The sequence below is a fragment of the Carassius auratus genome, chromosome 25 (genome assembly GCF_003368295.1).
Source record: "Carassius auratus strain Wakin chromosome 25, ASM336829v1, whole genome shotgun sequence".
Taxonomy (NCBI): Eukaryota; Metazoa; Chordata; class Actinopteri; order Cypriniformes; family Cyprinidae; genus Carassius; species Carassius auratus.
This window is the reverse complement of record NC_039267.1, coordinates 20,250,091-20,270,512: the sequence shown is the minus strand read 5'-3', so window position 1 is coordinate 20,270,512 and position 20,422 is coordinate 20,250,091. Positions and strand designations below refer to the sequence as shown.

The following is a 20,422-nucleotide window of genomic DNA, read 5'->3' as shown; positions in this document are numbered from 1 at the left end:
TTTTTTTTTTTCTATTGAGGTGTGTTTTCTCTAATACTATGCATGTGCAGTATGCGCAGAACTGTTCTGTGTACCAGTTGAAGCTGTAATTTTTATTATCTATACAAAATATAATGGACCGGTTCATAATTCCTTATAACTTTTAGGTCTAGTTTCACAGACAGGGCTTGGATTAAGCCAGGATTAGGCTGTAATTAAATTTAGAACATTGAAGTTGCTTTTGTAAACATGCATTTAGAAAAAAAAAAAAAAAACATTATTGATGTGCATCTTGAGACAAAACCATGGCACTGACACCTTTTTTTTTTTTTTTTTTTTTTTTTTTTTTTTTGTAATACCCAATAGTTGCCAGATGCTGTCCTGTTGGAAATTCTTCTTTGCGTGATCCTGGAGGAGGGTGATGGTACATTATTAAGTCTGTCTTTGGTTTGTTCCAAATTCAGAAGTATGTTGTACTGTATACAGACTCCTTTCGAAAGAGGGCACAATCCAGCTGGCTTGACGGAGTATTTTCTTTTACATATTTGATTAGAGGTTTAAAAAGGTGCCATAACATTACATTTCTCAGTTGCCATGTCTGAATGTTTATCTTTGTAATAATGCTGTTTTCATGCTCCTCATCTCAATATACAGGTGGAACAAAATGGAGAACAAGTCTAAGCCATGTCAGGAATTCAACAAAATGTACACCCTGCAGACACTGCTTACCAGGTGTGCAAATTATGCATGAAAATGTAATCACTGCTCTGTACATGATGACAAGATGCAATGGGAATAATCATTAATATGGCTGTGCATGCATGTCTACTGTTAATAAAGCAATTTAGGTATTAATGTCACCATTTTCTTATGAATAATAAAATGCAGCAGCTAGAGTTCTTCCTAGAATCAGGAAGTATGACCGGATTACTAATTTATGACCAGTTTACTAATGTAATTCTGACATTGACTGACACACTATTTTCCTATTAAATACTGTAAAGTTGCTTTGCTTTGATCTGTATTATTAAAAGCACTATATTAATAAACGATGCTTGACTTGACCATGTTGCAAGAGGAAAATGAGGAGAGATGCACATCCATCCTGGGTTTTACAGTGATTGGTGCAAGATGCTGGAGAAGTAACTCCGTATACCTCATCAGTTCTGATCTAAGAGTCTTGAAAATACCTCCGGATTGTTGTTAGTGATTCTGATTGATATTTTAGTCTGCTTGCTTACTGGATATATTTTATACTGTTTACATTATAAAGCACTGACTTTGACAACTTACTAACCCAGTTACAAATTTAACAGCTACTTTATTCTCTCTCTCTCTCTCTCTCTCTCTCTCTCTCTATATATAGTTGTTTCTTGAAATACTACAAATATAACCGCAAAATATGATTTTAAATAAAGGTCTCTGAGACTTCTCTCTTTTCAGTCATTTGTGTGTATATAGCCTATAATAAATATACAACATACACCCAGTAAGTGCCACTCTCGTATATAAAAAAATATAAATGTGTTTGTGTGCATTTATTTCACGCAAACAATGATACATGCATATATAAACATTCAGCTGGAAATTAACGTTATCAATGTTATCAATTAACGTTATGTCAAAATTATCTTATTTCTTTGTTTATATTTGATCAATATTTTAAATCAAATAATATACAATACTGACCTTTATACTTATTTAAAAAAGTATTAAACATAATCAAATGTGTATATAATTATTTATTTGTCTTGTTGCCGCCAGCAGCCTCCTCCAATTTCCGGGTATTGGCGACAGCTGCCATCCGGTTTTATTGGCAGCCACTTCCTGCTGCCAGTGACAGCCACTTCCTGCTGACAGCTGCCGATTTTTCGCTGAACCCCCTCTCGAAAGAAGAAGACAGGAGGTAGCTGCAGCATGGAGCAACGGGCGCGCCGAAAGGTTGGGGTGTGGCAAAAGGTAGGGGCGTGGCAAAAGGTTTCTCATTGGTGGAAGGAGTTTTACTGCTGGCCAATCAGCAGCTAAATATACATTTACGTAATTTCCTTAGCCAAGGTGGCGGCGATAAGACGTAAGGTAATTATTCATCGTTTGTACGTTTATCTATACTTTATATAACACAAATATGTATATTAAGATAAGTTTGTTACAATACGATGATATTTTTTCCTTTGCATTACATCTTGCAGCTTTAGTAATTAGTTTATTGTTGTTGACAGACATATGTACACTGTAAAAAATTTCCTGTAGAAATTACAGTAACTTACTGGCAGCAGTTTGCCAGTAACTTACTGTAAATTAAACTTACAGTAAAAATACTGTAATCATATTTACAGTACCATTTAACTTGCTGTAAATATATTTGCAGTAATATATTTTTTTACTGTAAAACACAATTATGTTTTTTTTCTCCTTTTATATATTTTAATACAATAAAATATTACTTTACACTGTGAAATTTACTGTAATTGGTTCACTTTTATTATGTATTGTAAAACTTTACAAATTCATGTATTTCAACAGGTCTCATGTCTCAGTAGTAAAAACTATAAAAAGAAACAAAAGACTGTTTAACTTCTTTTATTGGTTTAATAGTTAAATTGTAATACTTGAAATAACATTTTAATATTCTTGCAGATTGTACTTTCAGTTTTCCAAAAACTTGAATACATTTCATTTATACATAAAAGTTTCATATTAAGAGCATTTTAAAACAACAGACATGAACAGATTCAGTCATAAGAACAATCTTAAAAATTTACTAATTCAGAAAACTCCTGTGTAGAATGTATCTGCTCTTAGTAGCTTAATAGTTTTGCCAGCTGAAATCCAGAAACTCCTTAAAGGGATAGTTCACCCAAAAATCTGAATTAGGTCATTAATAACTTACCCTCATGTCGTTCCAAACCCGTGAGACTTCCGTTTATCTTTGGAACACAGTTTAAGATATTTTAAATTTAGTCAGAGAGCTCTCAGTCCCTCCATTGAAGCTGTGTGTGTGGTATACTGTCCATGTCCAGAAAGGTAAGAAAAACATCATCAAAGTAGTCCATGTGACATCAGAGGGTCGGTTAGAATTTTTTGAAGCGTCGAAAATACATTTTGGTCCAAAAATAGCAAAAACTACGACTTTATTCAGCATTGTCTTCTCTTCCGGGTCTGTTGTGAGACAGTTCAAAACAAAGCAGTTTGTGATATCCAGTTCATGAATCATTCGATGTAACCAAATCTTTTTGAACCAGTTCACCAAATCAAACTGAATCGTTTTATACTGTTCGCGTCTCCAGTACGCATTAATTCACAAATTACTTAAGCTGTTAACTTTTTTAATGTGGCTGACTCGTGAACTAGTCAGTATTTTGTTCGTTATCTGGCTCAGCTCGGTGTTCATCTTCAGTTCTTTCCTCACAGCAGTTCAGTCAGTGTACTTATTGAGTAAATGAATTACTCCGGGATATTGGTTTGTTTGAACTCAGAAGTGTCAGCCACATTAAAAAAAGTTAACAGTTTAAGTAATTTGTGGATTAATGCGTATTGGAGATGCGAACCGTTTAAAATGATTCAGTTCGATTTGGTGAACTGGTTCAATAGGATCCAATTACATGGAGTGATTCATTTGCGAATCGGATATCACAAACTGCTTTGTTTTGAACTCTCTCTCACAACAGACACGGAAGAGAAGACAATGCTGAATAAAGTCGTAGTTTTTGCTATTTTTGGACCAAAGCGTATTTTCGATGCTTCAAAAAATTCTAACTGACCCTCTGATGTCACATGGACTACTTTGATGATGTTTTTCTTACCTTTCTGGACATGGACAGCAGACCGAACACACAGCTTCAATAGAGGGACAGAGGAGATAAATGGAGGCTTCACGGGTTTGGAACGACATGAAGGTGAGTTATTAATGGGTGAATTAATTTTTGGGGTGAACTATCCCTTTAATGAAGGAGGATACATGAGGGTTCAGACCAGAGTTATTCCTTTGCACCATCTTCCCACTTCTTTTGATGACGTGGAACTTTGAGGAGCACTTGCTGTTGTCAGGGTTGACATTTAACCTTTACATAACAGAAAAAAAAGTTAGATCATTTGATGTGAAAAATGTCTAACAAAACAACCAAATATTCACAACACAACCAAATACAGAAATGCACTGCAAATGGCACAGAACACAACGGAAATATTTCCAGGGGACCCAATATGTGACGAACCCGGATGGAGCATGTTTAGTACTCAACGTCTACTTTTGTTTTCTTGCAAAAAATACAGAGATTACATATTTATGACATACAACTTTATATACAATATAAAAAATGTAAAAAGAACATGAGGGTGAGATATTAATCTATACATTAGTAACATTGTAAAAAAAAATGTAATGTTATGTTTAAATAAGTTTCATAGGTAAGAAATGTAAGGTAATATAGGGTCCAAAGATGAAACAGCTACTTTTAAAGTTGAGACACACACAGATAAATAAAGCATTTACGAAAACTTTTTTTGTATAAAATGTATTTATTTGCAACAGTTATGTTAACAGCAATAATAAGACATTTATGTCCTAAGTACAGCTATTAAGCTGATAGACACCATGCTGCTTTGTCACGAGAACATCCCAGGTTAAAATAATGAGGAAATTACGTTGCCTAAATCCGAAATCGCCCCCTTAACACTCATTCACTCATTTCTACATTAGTCCACTAATACGGTTCACTTGAAGCTGTGAATGAATTCGGACAGCCGTTGATCGCGCATTGGATGTACACAGTCGGGTTCGTCACTTACTGGGGTCCCCTGAAAACATTTCCATTGTGTTCTGTGCCATTTGCGGCGCATTTTCGCGAACGAGATTATGTTATTCTCCCGATGCTGATGTACAGAACAAATGTTACATTTGAAGTAGACATATTTGTTTAGTTTCCTTAACTTTATGTGTTTGCGGTAACGTTAAATGTGAGACTGAGGGGCGGAGAGGCTTTGGAAAGTGTATGAGCATTCAGGAACTGCACACGAAAACCTTAAATTCGCCGTGTTTTTATGCCCTTTGGCATGATTAATAAACGCGTATAATGTCTCCACAGAGACGCCAGTGTTTGCACACGACACGAACATTGCGGGTTTACTCTAGCACTACAAGCATGACGTGCATTTATATGGGGTAATCAGTTAACAGCAAGCGATAATAGCGGGAAAAAATCTGACTGACTTTAAGCTAAATCCACGAAAGCTTTGTTGTTCGGCTAACAGTTCACATGAACACTCACCAGCTCCTGGAGTGGTCAAACCCAAGGCAGAGACCCGTGAATGTCCATATTTTGACGGTGAAACGTTCAGAAAAGGGAAAGAAAGGAAAGAAATATGAATGTTTGCACAGTGTCACCACAACTCTCTCTAGCTCTCTTCACAGCATAAATGTGAGGTGACTGCGCGCCATACAGTGGCAGCGGTTTTTTTATTTATATTTTTGTTTTAGTTAAACCAAAGATATAATATATTTAAAGTAAAAGAAGTAATATTTGTACCCACCTTTGCATCTGACTGGTTCTTTTCGCATCTGTGTGTCTTGTTTTCTTCTTTCTCCAAGTGGGAAATAAAACTTGATCTGTGATTGGTCAGGTTTCGCGCTCATTTTTTCTTTACTGTATTTAGATTTACAGTAAATTAAAAATACTGTAATTTAGTGTCGCCAAGAGGGTATTCCCCAAAATGTAACTTTAAAATACAGTAATATGCTGTATAACTGTCCTACAGTAAAATACAGTTCATTTTACAGTTAAATACTGTTAAATTTACAGACATTTCTAACAGTGTACAGTGAGACAAAACGATGACCGCACTGACGGCGAATCCTTAAGAGTAGATTGTTTATATCTGCGTCCTTTTTGTACAAGAGAGTACAGAATACATCCTGTAAGTATAATAATTATTAATAATTCACAATCTGGAGACGATTAGACAGAAAAAAAAACCTCTAATTTGGAGTTTGTTTGTACCTTTCTGCCAGGTCTCCAACTAATGCAGAGTATATTCAAGCTGCCAGTACACTGATATGAAGAACCCTTTCCAGAGAAATATAGAAAGATATGACTGTGTAAGTTACATTGTTTTTAAACCATTGATTTATCTCTATCAACATAATCATACACAATATTGTAGTACAAGATGTTGTAATCTTTATTTGCTGGAAAATGACAATCAGTCAAGTTTTCACTGCCTGACCATCATCTTAATGTTAATGAAGTTCAATGTTTTTATTATTTTTTTACATCTAAAACACCTTGTTCAGTAAGTATTTAGATGTTTTTCATATATGTCACGGTCTAAGCATGATCTGTTTCTGTTGTTCTGATTAAGGAAGCTTGTGTTGGGGAGGATTCAGTGTCTGTTGAGGCACATGTGAATGTGTTATAAAGTGAAACACATCCAGACAACTCGACTGTCAAAGACCACACGACAGGACCATTCTCCTGGAGACGCTGAGAAAGCATTGAAGGAATGTCTGTGAAGGATGTACTCAAAAAATACACAAGCTTCAGGACACCTGCTGGAGTGAGTATATTAAAGAAAAAACTCATCAACTGTAAAATATCTTGTTTCAAATCTTTTCAGGTAATATTCTTCTGTACCTTTTTAGCCCATCTGTTAAACATTTAAAGCAATAGTTTTAGAAAACAATGTAAGATTTATCCGTGTATACAAGAACATGAAATGCATGGTATATTGTGAACCTTATACATTAGCTTCTGATTGTTTCTGCAGTGTATGTAGCTACACCGTCCGAGCCAAAGAGAATGCAACGGAATCTGATGAATCTGAAAAGTGTTTTCTTTTTTTTTCTTGTTATTATTATTATCATTATTATTATTGTTGTTGATATTATTATTTTTATTTATTTATTTTATGAAAGGGGGACCCGGCTACACCTTTCCTACCGTACACCTGATGGATACTGACTGTAAAATGGCAATCACAGGAGGAGGGCTCAGTGTGGTGACAGAAGATGGAACAGATGTGTGTCCGTGCACCAGCCTTGATGAAGCTTCATAACAGCCTTCTGGATGTATTCTGCTTTCAACATTGCATATCCACCACACCTGAGAAAGACACCGACTTTCCTTCAGAGGGACATTGTCAACATTAGTAGACGAGACAAGCTCTGTCAGTAACTTTACTCTGAATGATTAGCCTCTTGTATTAGATCCTCATGCCTTGACTTAACCATTGCCCAAAGTGCACTCGAAGGACATTCACTCTTTTGAAGTTAACTCAACATGTTGGAGTTGTACATGCACATTAACCAAATAGCTTGCTCTATTCTTTTTCTATTCTATCTGTTTTCTTTTTATTTATTATATTATTTAAAAGCCCTTGCTACGTGTACTGTGTTTAAGCTAACTGAGACTTGTTATAGCTCTTATATATCATTGCTTTTTTTTGTTGTTTTTGATTGCTTCAACTTTGTCCTCATTTGTAAGTCGATTTGAATAAAAGTGTCTGCTAAATGAATAAATGTAAATATTAGTATAACCTGTGGTATAGATGAGTGCCAGTCAACTTTTTTTTTTATTCCATTCTTTTATGAAACATGCACAGGAAGCATATGTACTTTTGGTACTCAGTGAAGAGTCAGTAGTACAGTTGTATTATAATATAATGGAGAAGGGTCTGGCTGCAGACTTGCACTCTCTGACACTTGCGCTTCTTTTTTTATTGGATATTTTATTCTACTTATTGGTTACTTCTTTTTTGAACCTCTCAACATTTGTTTTTCTCTCGTGTAGGTATGGTTGACTGGAAGTCTGTCAGTCCAGATGTGAGGAAGACACACAGAGTGGAGCTGGAGCTCAGCAGATGTGTGATGCTGTAGATACTGTGGTCTTGGAAAGAAGGGATCTTCACAGCTTTCTATTCAGACAAAGAGTTTGCTGGATTCTGTTCTATGGACTGCTACTACAGAATGAATGAATGAATGAGTGGTTTATCTATCTATCTATCTATCTATCTATCTATCTATCTATCTATCTATCTATCTATCTATCTGTCTTATCTATCTATATTTTTACTTGAATTGGTGACTGAAACTGAAAGCTAAATAAACGGTTTAGTGGATAAAGCTGTGTCTGTTTGCTTAATTGGTTAATGTCGCTTAAAACAAGTTTACTAAACTCTTCTGACTAATTTTTTTAATTTATTAGTTTTTAATTTTTACTAATTTTTCTTTATCAGGCAAAACCTGGTTTTCTAGTGTAACACTTTACAATAAAGGTTCATTTGTTGACTAATGTATTAACTAACATTAACTATGAGCAATACATTTGATACGGTATTTATTAAAGTTTGTTAGTTAATAAACATACATCTGTACGTTGTTTGTTCTTGTTAGTTCACTAATGTTAACAAATACTGCTGACTTTAAATGACTTTAATTTAAGAGCAGCAAGTGCGACTAACCTTGTTTAGAGACGTTTGTATTCTCAAAAATAATTGTAATCTGTTTTTGATTATCGATAAACTAAGACCTAAAAGTGCGGTGGTGATTACGTCAGTAAGCCCTTTTGAAGGTACTTTCGAAAGTAATTTAAAATAATATTATTTACATCATTAACGCAGTTTTTACATTGGATGAATTTCAATTGGTTTTATAGGATTATGTGTTTAATCTATCGCTTTCTATTAATCTATAGGCCAATAGCGATTAAGAGTATGGCTCGCCTTTAGGCGGAACAGCCAGTTTTCGCTATACATTTTGCCACGCCTCCTACCTTTCTTTCCACCAATGAGAAACATTTCGACACGCCCACCTTTTGCCACGCCCATTGCTCCAGGCTGCAGTTACCCCTACTTGGAAAGAAGGGGAACAGATGACAAACAGTAATGTACACCATGTTAAAAATAATGCTTTTGAACCCTAAACCATATAATAAAATTTTATTACACCAAACAATGTTATTTAAGCAAGGTCATGATGCCTTTGACTGGTTCTTTGAGAATTGCAAATTATTGTCATGTAATATTTAAAACTATATTTTAAATTGTACTTAACCGTTTCAGTTTTATTTTCCGGGTTTAACTTCTTAAGTCAAATGTGTGCTTGATGCATGAAGGCCAGTAATGTTCTGGACTGTGAGGGTTATACATGCTATAATCATAAAAAGTAGAGCACAATAAGCTCAGACAGCCCCAGACTTTTTCAAAATAGACCCAACTCAAATAACAGTCAGCGCTCTCATATTATTACAAATATATTTTAACTTCAATTACTTAAAATCACAAACCCCATATAGACCCTGCAGATTAAAACATTTAGTATTTTGTTTTATTAACTTAGCCAAACGTGTCCTTGTGAAACCGTAATTAAAATGTTACCATTTGCCTAGGTGTCTGTAATGGGAAACTAAAGTTGATAAATATAATGAAACTAAATCCCAGACAAAATTCCTTGGTGTTACCAAAGTCCTTTATGGACGGTCACTGGTGTTACTCTCCGCTTTACAGCAGAAATTATCTCGTTCTTGTGAGCTTTTGGTGGCTCTTAAAAGAGCCGTTGTTTACGGTGTAAAACAGCGTTGAGTTTAAGCGCGCTCTCCGCGGATGCGGCTGGCCTGCTGGATGTCTTTGGGCATGATGGCGGCCAATGACAGTGCGTTTCCTATTTTCGAACAGACAGCGGCAGTCTGGGTTTCCTGCTCAAAATTTCTCATTTCATTGTCCTATTTTTGTTACCTTTACATATTATATGACTCTCAGAAGACTGATGGTACAATCAGATCTAAAGATAAAATAATTAGTATTTACACTACATGACAGCGGGATGGAGGATGTACCTATAAATGTTTCAAGATGTTCACTTAACCTACGTTCCCCACCAGTTTAAATATTGTGCTGTTCCACTCAATTATACTTTTCATAGGAACTCATAATTCGCTCTATTGACAGCACTCGTTTCTAGAGTGGCTACAACATGAATATTAGTCTATTCATAGCGCGCATATATATATTCATATTTCAAACTGCTCTTAAGGAGGATGTGTGTGGCTCTGAAAAGAGCCTTGTGAGTGTTGTGTCCTCTCGTGTTCACTTAGTTTTGGCGGGTTTCTCGGTCTTCTTGGGCAGCAGCACGGCCTGGATGTTGGGCAGCACGCCGCCCTGAGCGATGGTCACTCCGCCCAGGAGTTTGTTGAGCTCCTCGTCGTTGCGCACCGCCAGCTGCAGGTGACGGGGGATGATACGGGTCTTCTTATTGTCCCGAGCGGCGTTTCCAGCCAGCTCCAGGATCTCAGCCGTCAGATACTCGAGCACAGCGGCCAGATACACCGGAGCACCGGCACCGACGCGCTCGCCGTAGTTCCCTTTGCGGAGAAGCCTGTGCACACGACCGACGGGGAACTGCAGTCCTGCTCTAGAGGAGCGAGTTTTTGCCTTCGCTCTGGCTTTACCACCGGTTTTACCTCTGCCACTCATTATTCAGGTATTGTTAAAGAAATACACACTGCAAATCGACGCAAAAGTGCTCGAGTCGTGGTATGACGATGGGTTTATACAAGACTGTGCTCGTCGTCTATTGGTCAGAGTCTGTCACAGCTGCAAACCAATCACTGTAAGCCCCATAAACTCCAAGCCCCGCCCTTCTCTGCCACGCTTTCCTTTTATTGTTGTTAATTGAAAAAGATAAAATAACGGCAAAGGTACAAAAAAAACACGTTCACATCAATTTTTATAAAAACGATTGCTCTTGATGTTCCCTTCAAATCAAGTCTTTGTTGAAAGGCACGCCTTACATTAATGTGTTTTTATTGGAAACTACATTCAGCATTCTGTTGTAAACACGACGAAGTCAGTCGAATTTTCTATCTCTCTCTCTCTCTCTCTCTCGCTCTATATATATATATATATATATATATATATATATATATATATATATATATATATATATATATATATATATATATATATATATATATATATATATAATGTACATTTATTTTAGACTCCATAGTGGTAATACTGAAACAAAATACTCTTAAATGCCCAAAAATCTTTAATTAAAATAATCAGAATTGTAGAATTACACAGAAGAACAAATCAAGCCCACTGGTCTAATACAGAGCTCAAACCCTAGATATCTAAGTCTTTTAAACCACTATTTCAAAGACTGTTACTACTGTGATATACAACAACAACAACCTTTATTTATAAAGCACATTTAACGCAACAAAAATTATCCAAGATTAAAAAATGTCAAATAAAGGAGCAGACCTCACATGGTAAGGGAGAGCATTCCAAAGCTTGGCCCCAGCCACAGAAAAGGCCCGATCGCCCTTTAATTTGTAGCGACATCGTGACACGTTTAAAAGCAAGTGATTTGAAGATCTAAGTGACCTAGCAGAACAGTATGACACAATAAGATCACAAATATACATTGGCACACAGCCAGACAACTCCTTACAAAAGAACATACGGATCTTAAAATCAACTCAAAACTTAACGGGAAGCCAGTGAAGGGATGCCAAAGCAGGAGAAATATGATCCCTCTTTCTAGACCCGGTCAAAAGTCTTGCAACTGCATTTTGAAAAAAAATGTAAACAAGATTGCGGAAGACCACAATAATCTAATCGTGATATGAATTGCAAGCATTTGCTAAGCATGAATTGCAGGTCTTTGCTTGAAAGAATATTCTTCAGCTTTGCAATAGATCTTAAATGGAAAAAGCTTCCTCTTATAACCGCACTTATTTGTTTATCAAAGAATAGTGAAGAGTCAAAGATAACTCCAAGGCATTTGTTTGCATACATTTGTTGAGAGAGGACCTAACTGTGCTTTCCGAGCAGGAGACAACCGACAACCTATAATTAAAACCTGTTTTATCCTCATTTAGCTGCAAAAAAATATTCGTCATCCACCTCTTGATATCATCTACACATTCCAATAACATCAAATGAAGCAGTGGTGTCAAGCCTTACTGGAAGGTAAAGCTGAGAATCATCTGAATAACAGTGATATGAAATGTTTTACTTCTGAAGGGCAGCATATAAAGGGAAAACAAAAAAGGTCCCATAATAGATCCCTGGGGCACACCAAATAAAACAGGCACAGATGACGGAGGAATAATTTCCTAAATTTACAGAAAAGGTCCTTTTTTTCTAGGTAGGAAGCAAACCACTTTAGTACAGAGCCCTTGACACCTACCACATATTCTAGTCGTACAAGAAGAATGTTGTGGTCAATGGTATCAAATGCAGCGCTCAGGTATAACAAAACCAGCACAACTCAAGAGCCTGAATCTAGAGCAAGATATCATTTGTAACCCTCAACAGAGCTGATTCAGTGCTATGTAATGATCTAAAGCCAGATTGGAACATGTCCAAAATATTAAAAGAATTCAAATAAAACTGGAGCTGTGAAAAAACTACTTTCTCTAAAAGCTTAGAGATGAAAGGCAGTTTAGAGATCGGTCGACACTGCACATTTCTGGATCAAGTTGTTAAGGTTTTTTCAACAGGTTGTACAATTGCATGCTTAAAACTAGCCGGAACAACACCTGTGGCTAAAGAGCGGTTTATGATAGCAGTTACCATATAATCTATATAATCTCAGCAAGAGGCATCAAGTCACCCTATTTAAACCAGGTCTCAGTCACTAATAATAAGAAGTGACATGTAAACAAATAATTTAAATAAAATATATATTCGAGATTGACCTTGCATTCACTAAGGCCATCTTTACAGTAGCGGGGCAAACAAAATGCCTAGAGGCGCATGTTTGAGCAAACAAATACTTTCAAGATTAACACTATTTATTACATTTGATTTGATGGAAGAGCGGCGATGTGGCAACTAGAGGACACGGATATAGGACTACGGTACATAATAGCCGCATTTTCACTGTCGGGCCGGTGCGAGCCAGGGATTAAAGCGGGCCGGGCGGTAAAGAGTTTTATTAAACAGCTCTTTAAGTGATGAGATGGGTGGCTCTTAAAAGAGCCTTTGTGTTTCGGAGTCGGAACGAAGATCTACTTGGAGCTGGTGTACTTGGTGACGGCCTTGGTGCCCTCAGACACGGCGTGTTTGGCCAGCTCTCCGGGCAGCAGCAGACGCACGGCGGTCTGGATCTCTCTCGAGGTGATGGTGGAGCGCTTGTTGTAGTGAGCGAGACGAGACGACTCACCGGCGATGCGCTCGAAGATGTCGTTGACGAAAGAGTTCATGATCCCCATCGCCTTCGAAGAGATGCCGGTGTCAGGATGGACCTGCTTCAGCACTTTGTACACGTAGATAGCGTAGCTCTCCTTCCTGGACTTTCTGCGCTTCTTTCCTCCTTTAGCGGCGGTCTTGGTGACGGCCTTCTTGGAACCCTTCTTGGGAGCGGACTTCGCTGGTTCAGGCATGTTAGTTCACGATAAATAGAACAACACAGTAAGTGTTTAAGGTAATGGACTGGGGATTTATTGAAAGCTCATGCTAATTTAAGAGGGATATCTGCTGTTCCCTGATTGGGTCTTTCGCACAATGATTGACAGAAACATTGGTTAGAAATCGACGGGCTAGACAGACACCTCAGCCAATCACAGGCTTCTAAATCTGACTGCTTCCGGTCTCTTCCCACACACGCTTCTTTGTCTCACTTTCCCGCTCGAAATGTGTGATAAACCCACACATATTTATTTTTATTGTTTTGCACAATAAATTAACACGGCTTTAATTTAATATTAACCCGTTTAATACCCCCGCCCCAAAAAAATAGTAAAAAAAAAATATATATCTTAAGCCAGCTGTTTTAGTGCATTTTTGACAAAGAACTGTAATTGGATTTATATTGTGTCCCAAAGTTCACTGTTATCCCAGCGGTCACTACTGTGACCATCAAGATGTTTACTCATGGCTAACAGCTTGTACCCTTATGCAGTAAGGCTGCTAAATATTGCCCTGTGTCACTATTAGACTGCACTGTTGCATTAACTACATCAATTCCAACTGTGACCATACCCTTCGTTTTTGTAAAGTATCTTGTTATCAAGAGCGAATGTCACTGGTTCTGTGTTCTAACAACTACATACTTTTGATGTGTCATGTTTACATATGGGGTAGTTGGGTAGTTATTATTTAATACTTGGGAGGGGATCTGCACTGGTGTTAGTGCACTTTAATATATCATGTACTGTTGTTGTTCTTGAATGACAATAAAAGTAAATTGAATTGAATTCGGTGACCACACTCAACAAAACTGCATAATACTCGACATCCTAAAGATCATGTGTAGCGAAAATCCTATTCATATATTTTGTTAACATACTTTACTGGCCTTTTCCCCCTTTTTAGAGCCTGTATCAAATTAATATTTTGACCACTACACGGAGAACAGTCTTTGATTCGACTGCGCTTTCATACTTAAATCAAGTATGTAGAACAAAAACCGAAATTTAAATTATTAAACAGTTGCTATACTGGTTACAGATAGCTTTATTTTTAGTAAGTTTAGATTACGTATGCGTCTAAAATGATTATCTAGCAAAACGTAATGAAATGTACTCCTCTCGAAAATGTGGGTGGCTCTTAAAAGAGCCTTTGGGGTTTTCTGCTAACACGGACGTGTTTACCCTCCGAAGCCGTACAGAGTGCGTCCCTGTCGTTTCAGCGCGTACACGACGTCCATGGCGGTGACGGTCTTTCTCTTGGCGTGCTCGGTGTAGGTCACGGCATCGCGGATCACGTTCTCCAGGAACACCTTCAGCACACCGCGGGTCTCCTCGTAGATCAGACCGGAGATACGCTTGACTCCGCCGCGGCGAGCGAGACGACGGATGGCGGGTTTGGTGATGCCCTGGATGTTATCCCGCAGAACTTTACGGTGACGCTTAGCGCCTCCTTTGCCGAGCCCTTTACCTCCCTTACCTCTTCCAGACATTACTACAGATCTTCAAGCTGTTATGTTGTACAATAGAACGTGTAACAGCAGAAAGTGCGCGTGAAGCCCTTTACAGTGGTCTACAGGACCTAGTTGAAGCACTCGAAGGCGGAGCTACATGCTCGCTCTCTCTCTCTCTCTCTCTCTCTCTCTCTCTCTCTCTCTCTCTCTCTCTCTCTCTCTAGTTCAATTCAATGATACAATATTGCCAAAGCTTAGTATACATGTACAAAAAGATACAAAAATAAAACATGATAATAGATAATACTGAATTTCGCTTTATGGTGGAACAACTACAACTGGAGATACAGCAGGACATCAAGACCACCCAGCAAATTTTTCAAAAAGAGCATGACCAACTCACTGCAGAAGTTACCAAAGGTAACATCAAGATGAATTAACTAGACAAGAAGATAACTGAACTTCAACTTGAAATGAACAGCCTCAAAACAATCAAGGTGGATATAGAAAGACAAAGGGAGTCCTCATCTACAACCCCACCTAACATACCTGCTGCACACTAGTAAGTCCAGCACATCTACTAACTCCTGCCATCAAGAGTGACCATTTAAGACTGACTTTTCCTACTTTTGGAAGATCATCTGATGACACTGACCAACTGCTATATCTAGCACGATGTCAAGACTTCCAAGCATTACACCCTCTTGTCGACATTGACATTTTAGCAACTTTTCGCACAGTTCTACATGGCACAGCACGAGACTGGTGGGAGGTCGCTAGATCTTCCATAAACACGTGGGATGAGTTTAAAACTGCATTTCTTTCTGTTTTTCTAACTCATCACGTGGGATGAGTTTAAAACTGCATTTCTTTTCTGTTTTGTCTAATGAGACAATTTGAGATTTTGTTTTTGCATACAGAGCCCTCTGCAAACGGTGGAAACCAACCTTGACCGAAACGGAGGTGGTTAAATTGATTCTCAAGAACATAAAACCTCACCTGGCCAGTCAGTTACGTAGTCGTGTCACCACAGTGGAAGAACTCATAAAGTTGGGTCATCAACTGGAGAAGGACTACGAGCAACAACAGCAGTATGAAACTTGTGTGAGTAAACCAACATTCTCAGATGTCCCACAAAAGCCCACCAACAGAACTGCTGACAAACCATCTTCTGTACGAAGCTGGAGATGTAAAGGTTATCACGCACCTGGAAACTGTCCACATTATTCATCCACTCCTGAGAAACCACAGCACCCACCTGGTAACAGAAGAGCATTTCAACCTCACAAACATGGCAGCCAACCAACCAGTAATGCTGTAACTGCTACAACCATACCTAAAATGAAAACAACCCCGAAAATACCTTCATCTCCATCTCCAATCATTCCGCCACAGTTAGTAGTGCCTGTCTGCATTGGTGTTTGGGCAGGAAAAGCTATTGTGGACACAGGAGCAAGTTATACTATGGTGCAGGAGGAGGTGTGGAAAAAAAAATTCCCCACATGAGAAACTGCAACCTTGGACTTTGGGACCTTTGTATCTGGCAAATGGAGAAGCTGAAGTTCCTTTAGGATGGATACATCAACAAATTAATATACATAATCATTCCTTTACTTTACCCATTGCTGTCCTTTCTTTCAAGGCCCTCGCCTATTCAGTAGTTTTGCGTTTGGACTTCATATTCTTTAGTTGGCATGCAAATCAACGTCATTGACCGACAATACTTTTTCAAGTCTAATCCAGGAGAGCAACATTTGTTTCAACCTGGAAATGCTAATGTGCCTGCAAGTTGCAAATCCCAACGACAAAGAAATCTGAAAGCTGCAGAGTCTGTCCTTACTAAGTTCTATACCTCCTCAATCCACACTCATGTTACCATCTCCTGAGATTACCGACTTAACTCTGATTGAATAGGCTGTGAATGATGCCCACTTACCTCCTGATGGTAAACAGCAATTGCAGGAACTTCTAGAGAGTAACACTCAAGTATGTACACTTCAACTTGGTCGTAGTGATGTTCTGAAACATTACATCTACACAAGTCAGCAAGTACCCATTAAACAGAAACCTTACCGCATGTCTCCCCTCAAGCAAGCTCTGGTAAACGAACAACTGGAACTCGGGTTGGGCTTCTCCAGTCATTCTTGTTCCCAAGAAAGATGGCAGCATGAGATTCTGCGTGGATTATAGGAAGTTAAATGCCATAACCGAAAACAGATGCTTACCCGTTGCCGAACATTACAGAGATTCTCGAATCACTATAAGGGGCAGCAATTTTTTCCACAATAGATCTCAACAGTGGGTATTGGCAAGTGGCCACAGACCCCTCAAGTAAACCAAAAACTGCCTTCATCACTCCTTCAGGACTTTTCCAATTTAACGTTATGCCTTTTGGGCTTAGGAACGCCCCTGCGACCTTCCAAAGGTTAATGGAGACTGTATTGGGGAAATTGCGAGGAGAACGGTGTTTTGTTTACATAGATGATATAATAATGTATTCATCAGACCTAAATCAGCATCTACAAGACATTCAGACTGTCTTCCATAAGCTACAAGAAGCAGGTTTGACCATCAACTTGAAATAAAGTAAATTCTGCCTCCAAGAAATTTCATTCCTTGGCCATGTTGTGAACACTAAAGGTATTATGGCAGACCCTAACAAAGTTGAGGCCATTCGGTCTTATCCAGTACCTACCAACCTTAAAGAGGTACAGCGGTTTCTTGGACTAGCTGGATGGTACCATCGATTTGTTGCCGAATTTTTCAAAAATTGCAGAACCCATAAATGCTCTGAAAAAGAAAGAGAAAACATTTTATTGGTCCGATGAGTGTCAACAGGCATTTGAGCAGCTCAAGACATGTTTGTCTTAATCCCCCCTTTCTCAGTCATCCAAATGTGCAACATCCTTTCACAGCATACACAGACGCTAGTGGAACGGGTTTAGGAGCTGTGTTAACCCAAAGAAAAGAGCAAGGAATGGAAGAAGTTATATCTTTTGCAAGCCGAAGTTTAAACCCAGCCAAAACAAACTACTCCGTCACCGAGAAAGAGTGTTTAGCAGTCATCTGGGCATTAGAGAAGTGACAACACTACCTGGAGTACAGAATGTTCACAGTTGTGACTGATCACTCTGCCCTTCAGTGGGTAATGTCCTCTACTAAAACCACTGGTCGTCTCATCCAATGGGCCCTGCGTTTACAAAAGTTTGACTTTGTCATTGAATACAGAGAAGGAAAACTAAATGCAGCGCCAGATGCCCTTTCCAGAGTGACTAACTTACCTGCATGCACCTTGTTCACTAGCCTGGACAACGAAGTACACTTTCCCATTACTGCTAGGGACCTATTGGAAGAACAACATAAGGATCCTGAAATTCAAAAGATTTTCAAAGGAATAGCAGAGAACAAGCAGGCTACCCCTGAACAATTTGAGATTGTTGAAGACAAGTTGTATCTCAGGACCCAACTATGCAAAGGACAAGTTCAGTACAGAATGTACTTACCTCAAAGCCTCATTCCTGAAATTCTTCAACATTACCATTCACATCCACTGAGTGGACATGGAGGTATTTTTAAAACCTACAAACTTCTACAAGATGTTGTCTTCTGGCCTAAGATGTGGACAGATGTCAATAATTACGTTAAATGTTGTGAGAAGTGCCAAACTTACAAATATGACAATCGCAAACCTGCAGGCAAGTTACAAACTATCACCACCACATGTCCTATGGAAATGTAAGGAGTGGACATTATGGGACCATTGCCCAGCAGCAGCCCACACTGTCACGAATACCTTCTAGTCTGTGTAGACTATTTCTCTCGGATACCATCGTACCATCCACAAACGAACATGACGGAGAGAGTGAACCGCACCTTAAAATGTATAATTTCCTCTTACCTGGAGGAAAACCACAAAAAAATGGGACCAGTACATACCTGAGCTTTGTTTTGCTGTGAACTCCGCCATCCAAGAGAGTATTGGAATGTCACCTGCAGAATTGCAACTAGGCCGAAAGCTCCAAGGTCCAATGGACAAACTGTTCCGACCTCAGGAAAACAACCTCTCACCATCTGATCCATCTTACGATGTGGTAAACCAAATAGCTCAGCTAAAGGAAAGAGCTAAAGAGAATTGCATACGAGCAAAGAAGCGCCAACTGCGAAACTACAATAAAAACAGACGAGAAGTGTTGTACAAGGAACAAGATCAAGTGCAAGGTCTGGCTGAGGAACTTTCCACAATCCAGCGCCCAACAAAGTTTCAGTGCTAAATTAGCACCCAAGTGGAAAGGGCCTTACAGAGTAATCAAGCAGATGGGTCTAGTCAATTATCAAATTGTTTTGGAATCAACTGGCGAAGATGTTAGAGTTACTCACGTCTGTAATCTGAAACCATGCTACCCCAACGCTGCTGATTTAGAGTTATATGGTAAACATAGACTCCAGGAAATTTTTAAAGAATCCTCAGATGAGGATACAGAATTCCGGGGATTTTAAAGCACATGACTCTCACAACCTTGAGGTTGTTTTTTTTCAGCGGGGGGGGGTGGGGGGGTGGGGGGGGGATGTGACAAGTTCATGACGAACCTGCACCTTTTAATTACGATCACATGAATGAACTGAAGTGACCAATCAGGAGACCGACAAGGGATGATGCAGAGGGTATGGAAAGGAAGCGGTAAGGAAATGGAGAGAGGGGATGGTAAATGTAAAGACTGCGGGGGACCGACAGCAGACAGTCATAGCTCACGGTTCTCTTAATTCACTGCATGAATCTTTCATCTGCTACTAAAGTTCTGCGTGGAAGTGAACATTACTAGTAACGCTAATGAGTCAAGTCTAGTCAAGCCCAAACGTGGAACTTTACCAAACGCACACTGTTTCAAGGTGGTAGCGTACAGTCAACAGAGGGAACGAGCCAAAAGGGATTTAATCGCTGCATTTTTGGAACCGTCAGACACCAGCTGCCGAGCGTTGCCGGTTTTAAAGCCTTACCTCAGGTACTCACTCCAAATCCATTCCATTCAAGCCTGAAAGTCTCCTCTGTGGCGTTGTGCAGTCACGTCAGTGAGTGATAAACACACATTACGTTATACACACACACACACACAAACGAACATTCATAATTACTCATTCTAACTCTTTCAAGATACACTCAGAGCGAGCACTTTTCTTTGGTTCCTGTTTTGTATGATTATTTTTGAGCGTGACAATTTTGCATATGAGTGTGACATCTTGAGTTAAACTTTGCAAATCATGGACTATTGATTACTGCGAGCCTACAACACTTGACCTACATCAAAGTCATTGTGATTCATTATTGTAACCCCTGTTGTGAGAAATGTTTTCTTTTGTTTGTTTGTTTTGTAAAAGAATAATATAAATATTTACACTAAATCTTTCTTTTGGGATGTTTTGTGTAACTGGTGGCTTACGAGCTATCCCGGTATAAATTATTATGGTGGTAGACCTTAATTTTACCTGGCGCCCGAATTAATAAAAAAAAAAAAAAAAAGGGCGTGCCACCGTTACAAACTCCTCAAGCAAAAACACAGGAACTGACAGAAAACAGATACT

At 38.7% G+C, this 20,422-nt stretch overlaps 3 protein-coding genes and 1 long non-coding RNA gene across 5 annotated transcripts; 1 reads left to right on the top strand and 3 right to left on the bottom strand.

The window, feature by feature from the left end:
- Window positions 1-5,790: 5,790 nt before the first annotated feature.
- LOC113043843 (uncharacterized) lies at window positions 5,791-7,992 on the top strand. 2 transcript variants are annotated; one of them, XR_003275796.1, is made up of 5 exons: window positions 5,791-5,892; window positions 5,987-6,073; window positions 6,337-6,531; window positions 6,890-7,140; window positions 7,764-7,992. It is a non-coding gene; the product is annotated as an uncharacterized LOC113043843 (long non-coding RNA). The 2 variants fall into 2 exon arrangements; XR_003275795.1 differs by lacking the exon at window positions 7,764-7,992 and having other exon boundaries at window positions 6,890-7,363.
- A 2,053-nt stretch (window positions 7,993-10,045) lies between these two features.
- Window positions 10,046-10,601, bottom strand: LOC113043807 (histone H2A-like). Its single transcript, XM_026203404.1, has one exon. It carries the CDS (start codon window positions 10,441-10,443, stop codon window positions 10,057-10,059), a length of 387 nt encoding a protein of 128 aa, XP_026059189.1. The 5' UTR covers window positions 10,444-10,601; the 3' UTR covers window positions 10,046-10,056.
- A 2,332-nt stretch (window positions 10,602-12,933) lies between these two features.
- Window positions 12,934-13,382, bottom strand: LOC113043833 (histone H2B). The gene has a single exon (XM_026203433.1). It carries the CDS (start codon window positions 13,365-13,367, stop codon window positions 12,993-12,995), a length of 375 nt encoding a protein of 124 aa, XP_026059218.1. The 5' UTR covers window positions 13,368-13,382; the 3' UTR covers window positions 12,934-12,992.
- A 1,039-nt stretch (window positions 13,383-14,421) lies between these two features.
- On the bottom strand, window positions 14,422-14,914 carry LOC113043826 (histone H4). The gene has a single exon (XM_026203424.1). It carries the CDS (start codon window positions 14,882-14,884, stop codon window positions 14,573-14,575), a length of 312 nt encoding a protein of 103 aa, XP_026059209.1. The 5' UTR covers window positions 14,885-14,914; the 3' UTR covers window positions 14,422-14,572.
- Between the last annotated feature and the right edge of the window lie 5,508 nt (window positions 14,915-20,422).

Bases quoted from the DNA above. Each gene is read 5' to 3' on its own strand.
- LOC113043807 (XM_026203404.1), bottom strand. From the start codon at position 10,443: ATGAGTGGCAGAGGTAAAACCGGTGGTAAAGCCAGAGCGAAGGCAAAA.
- LOC113043833 (XM_026203433.1), bottom strand. From the start codon at position 13,367: ATGCCTGAACCAGCGAAGTCCGCTCCCAAGAAGGGTTCCAAGAAGGCC.
- LOC113043826 (XM_026203424.1), bottom strand. From the start codon at position 14,884: ATGTCTGGAAGAGGTAAGGGAGGTAAAGGGCTCGGCAAAGGAGGCGCT.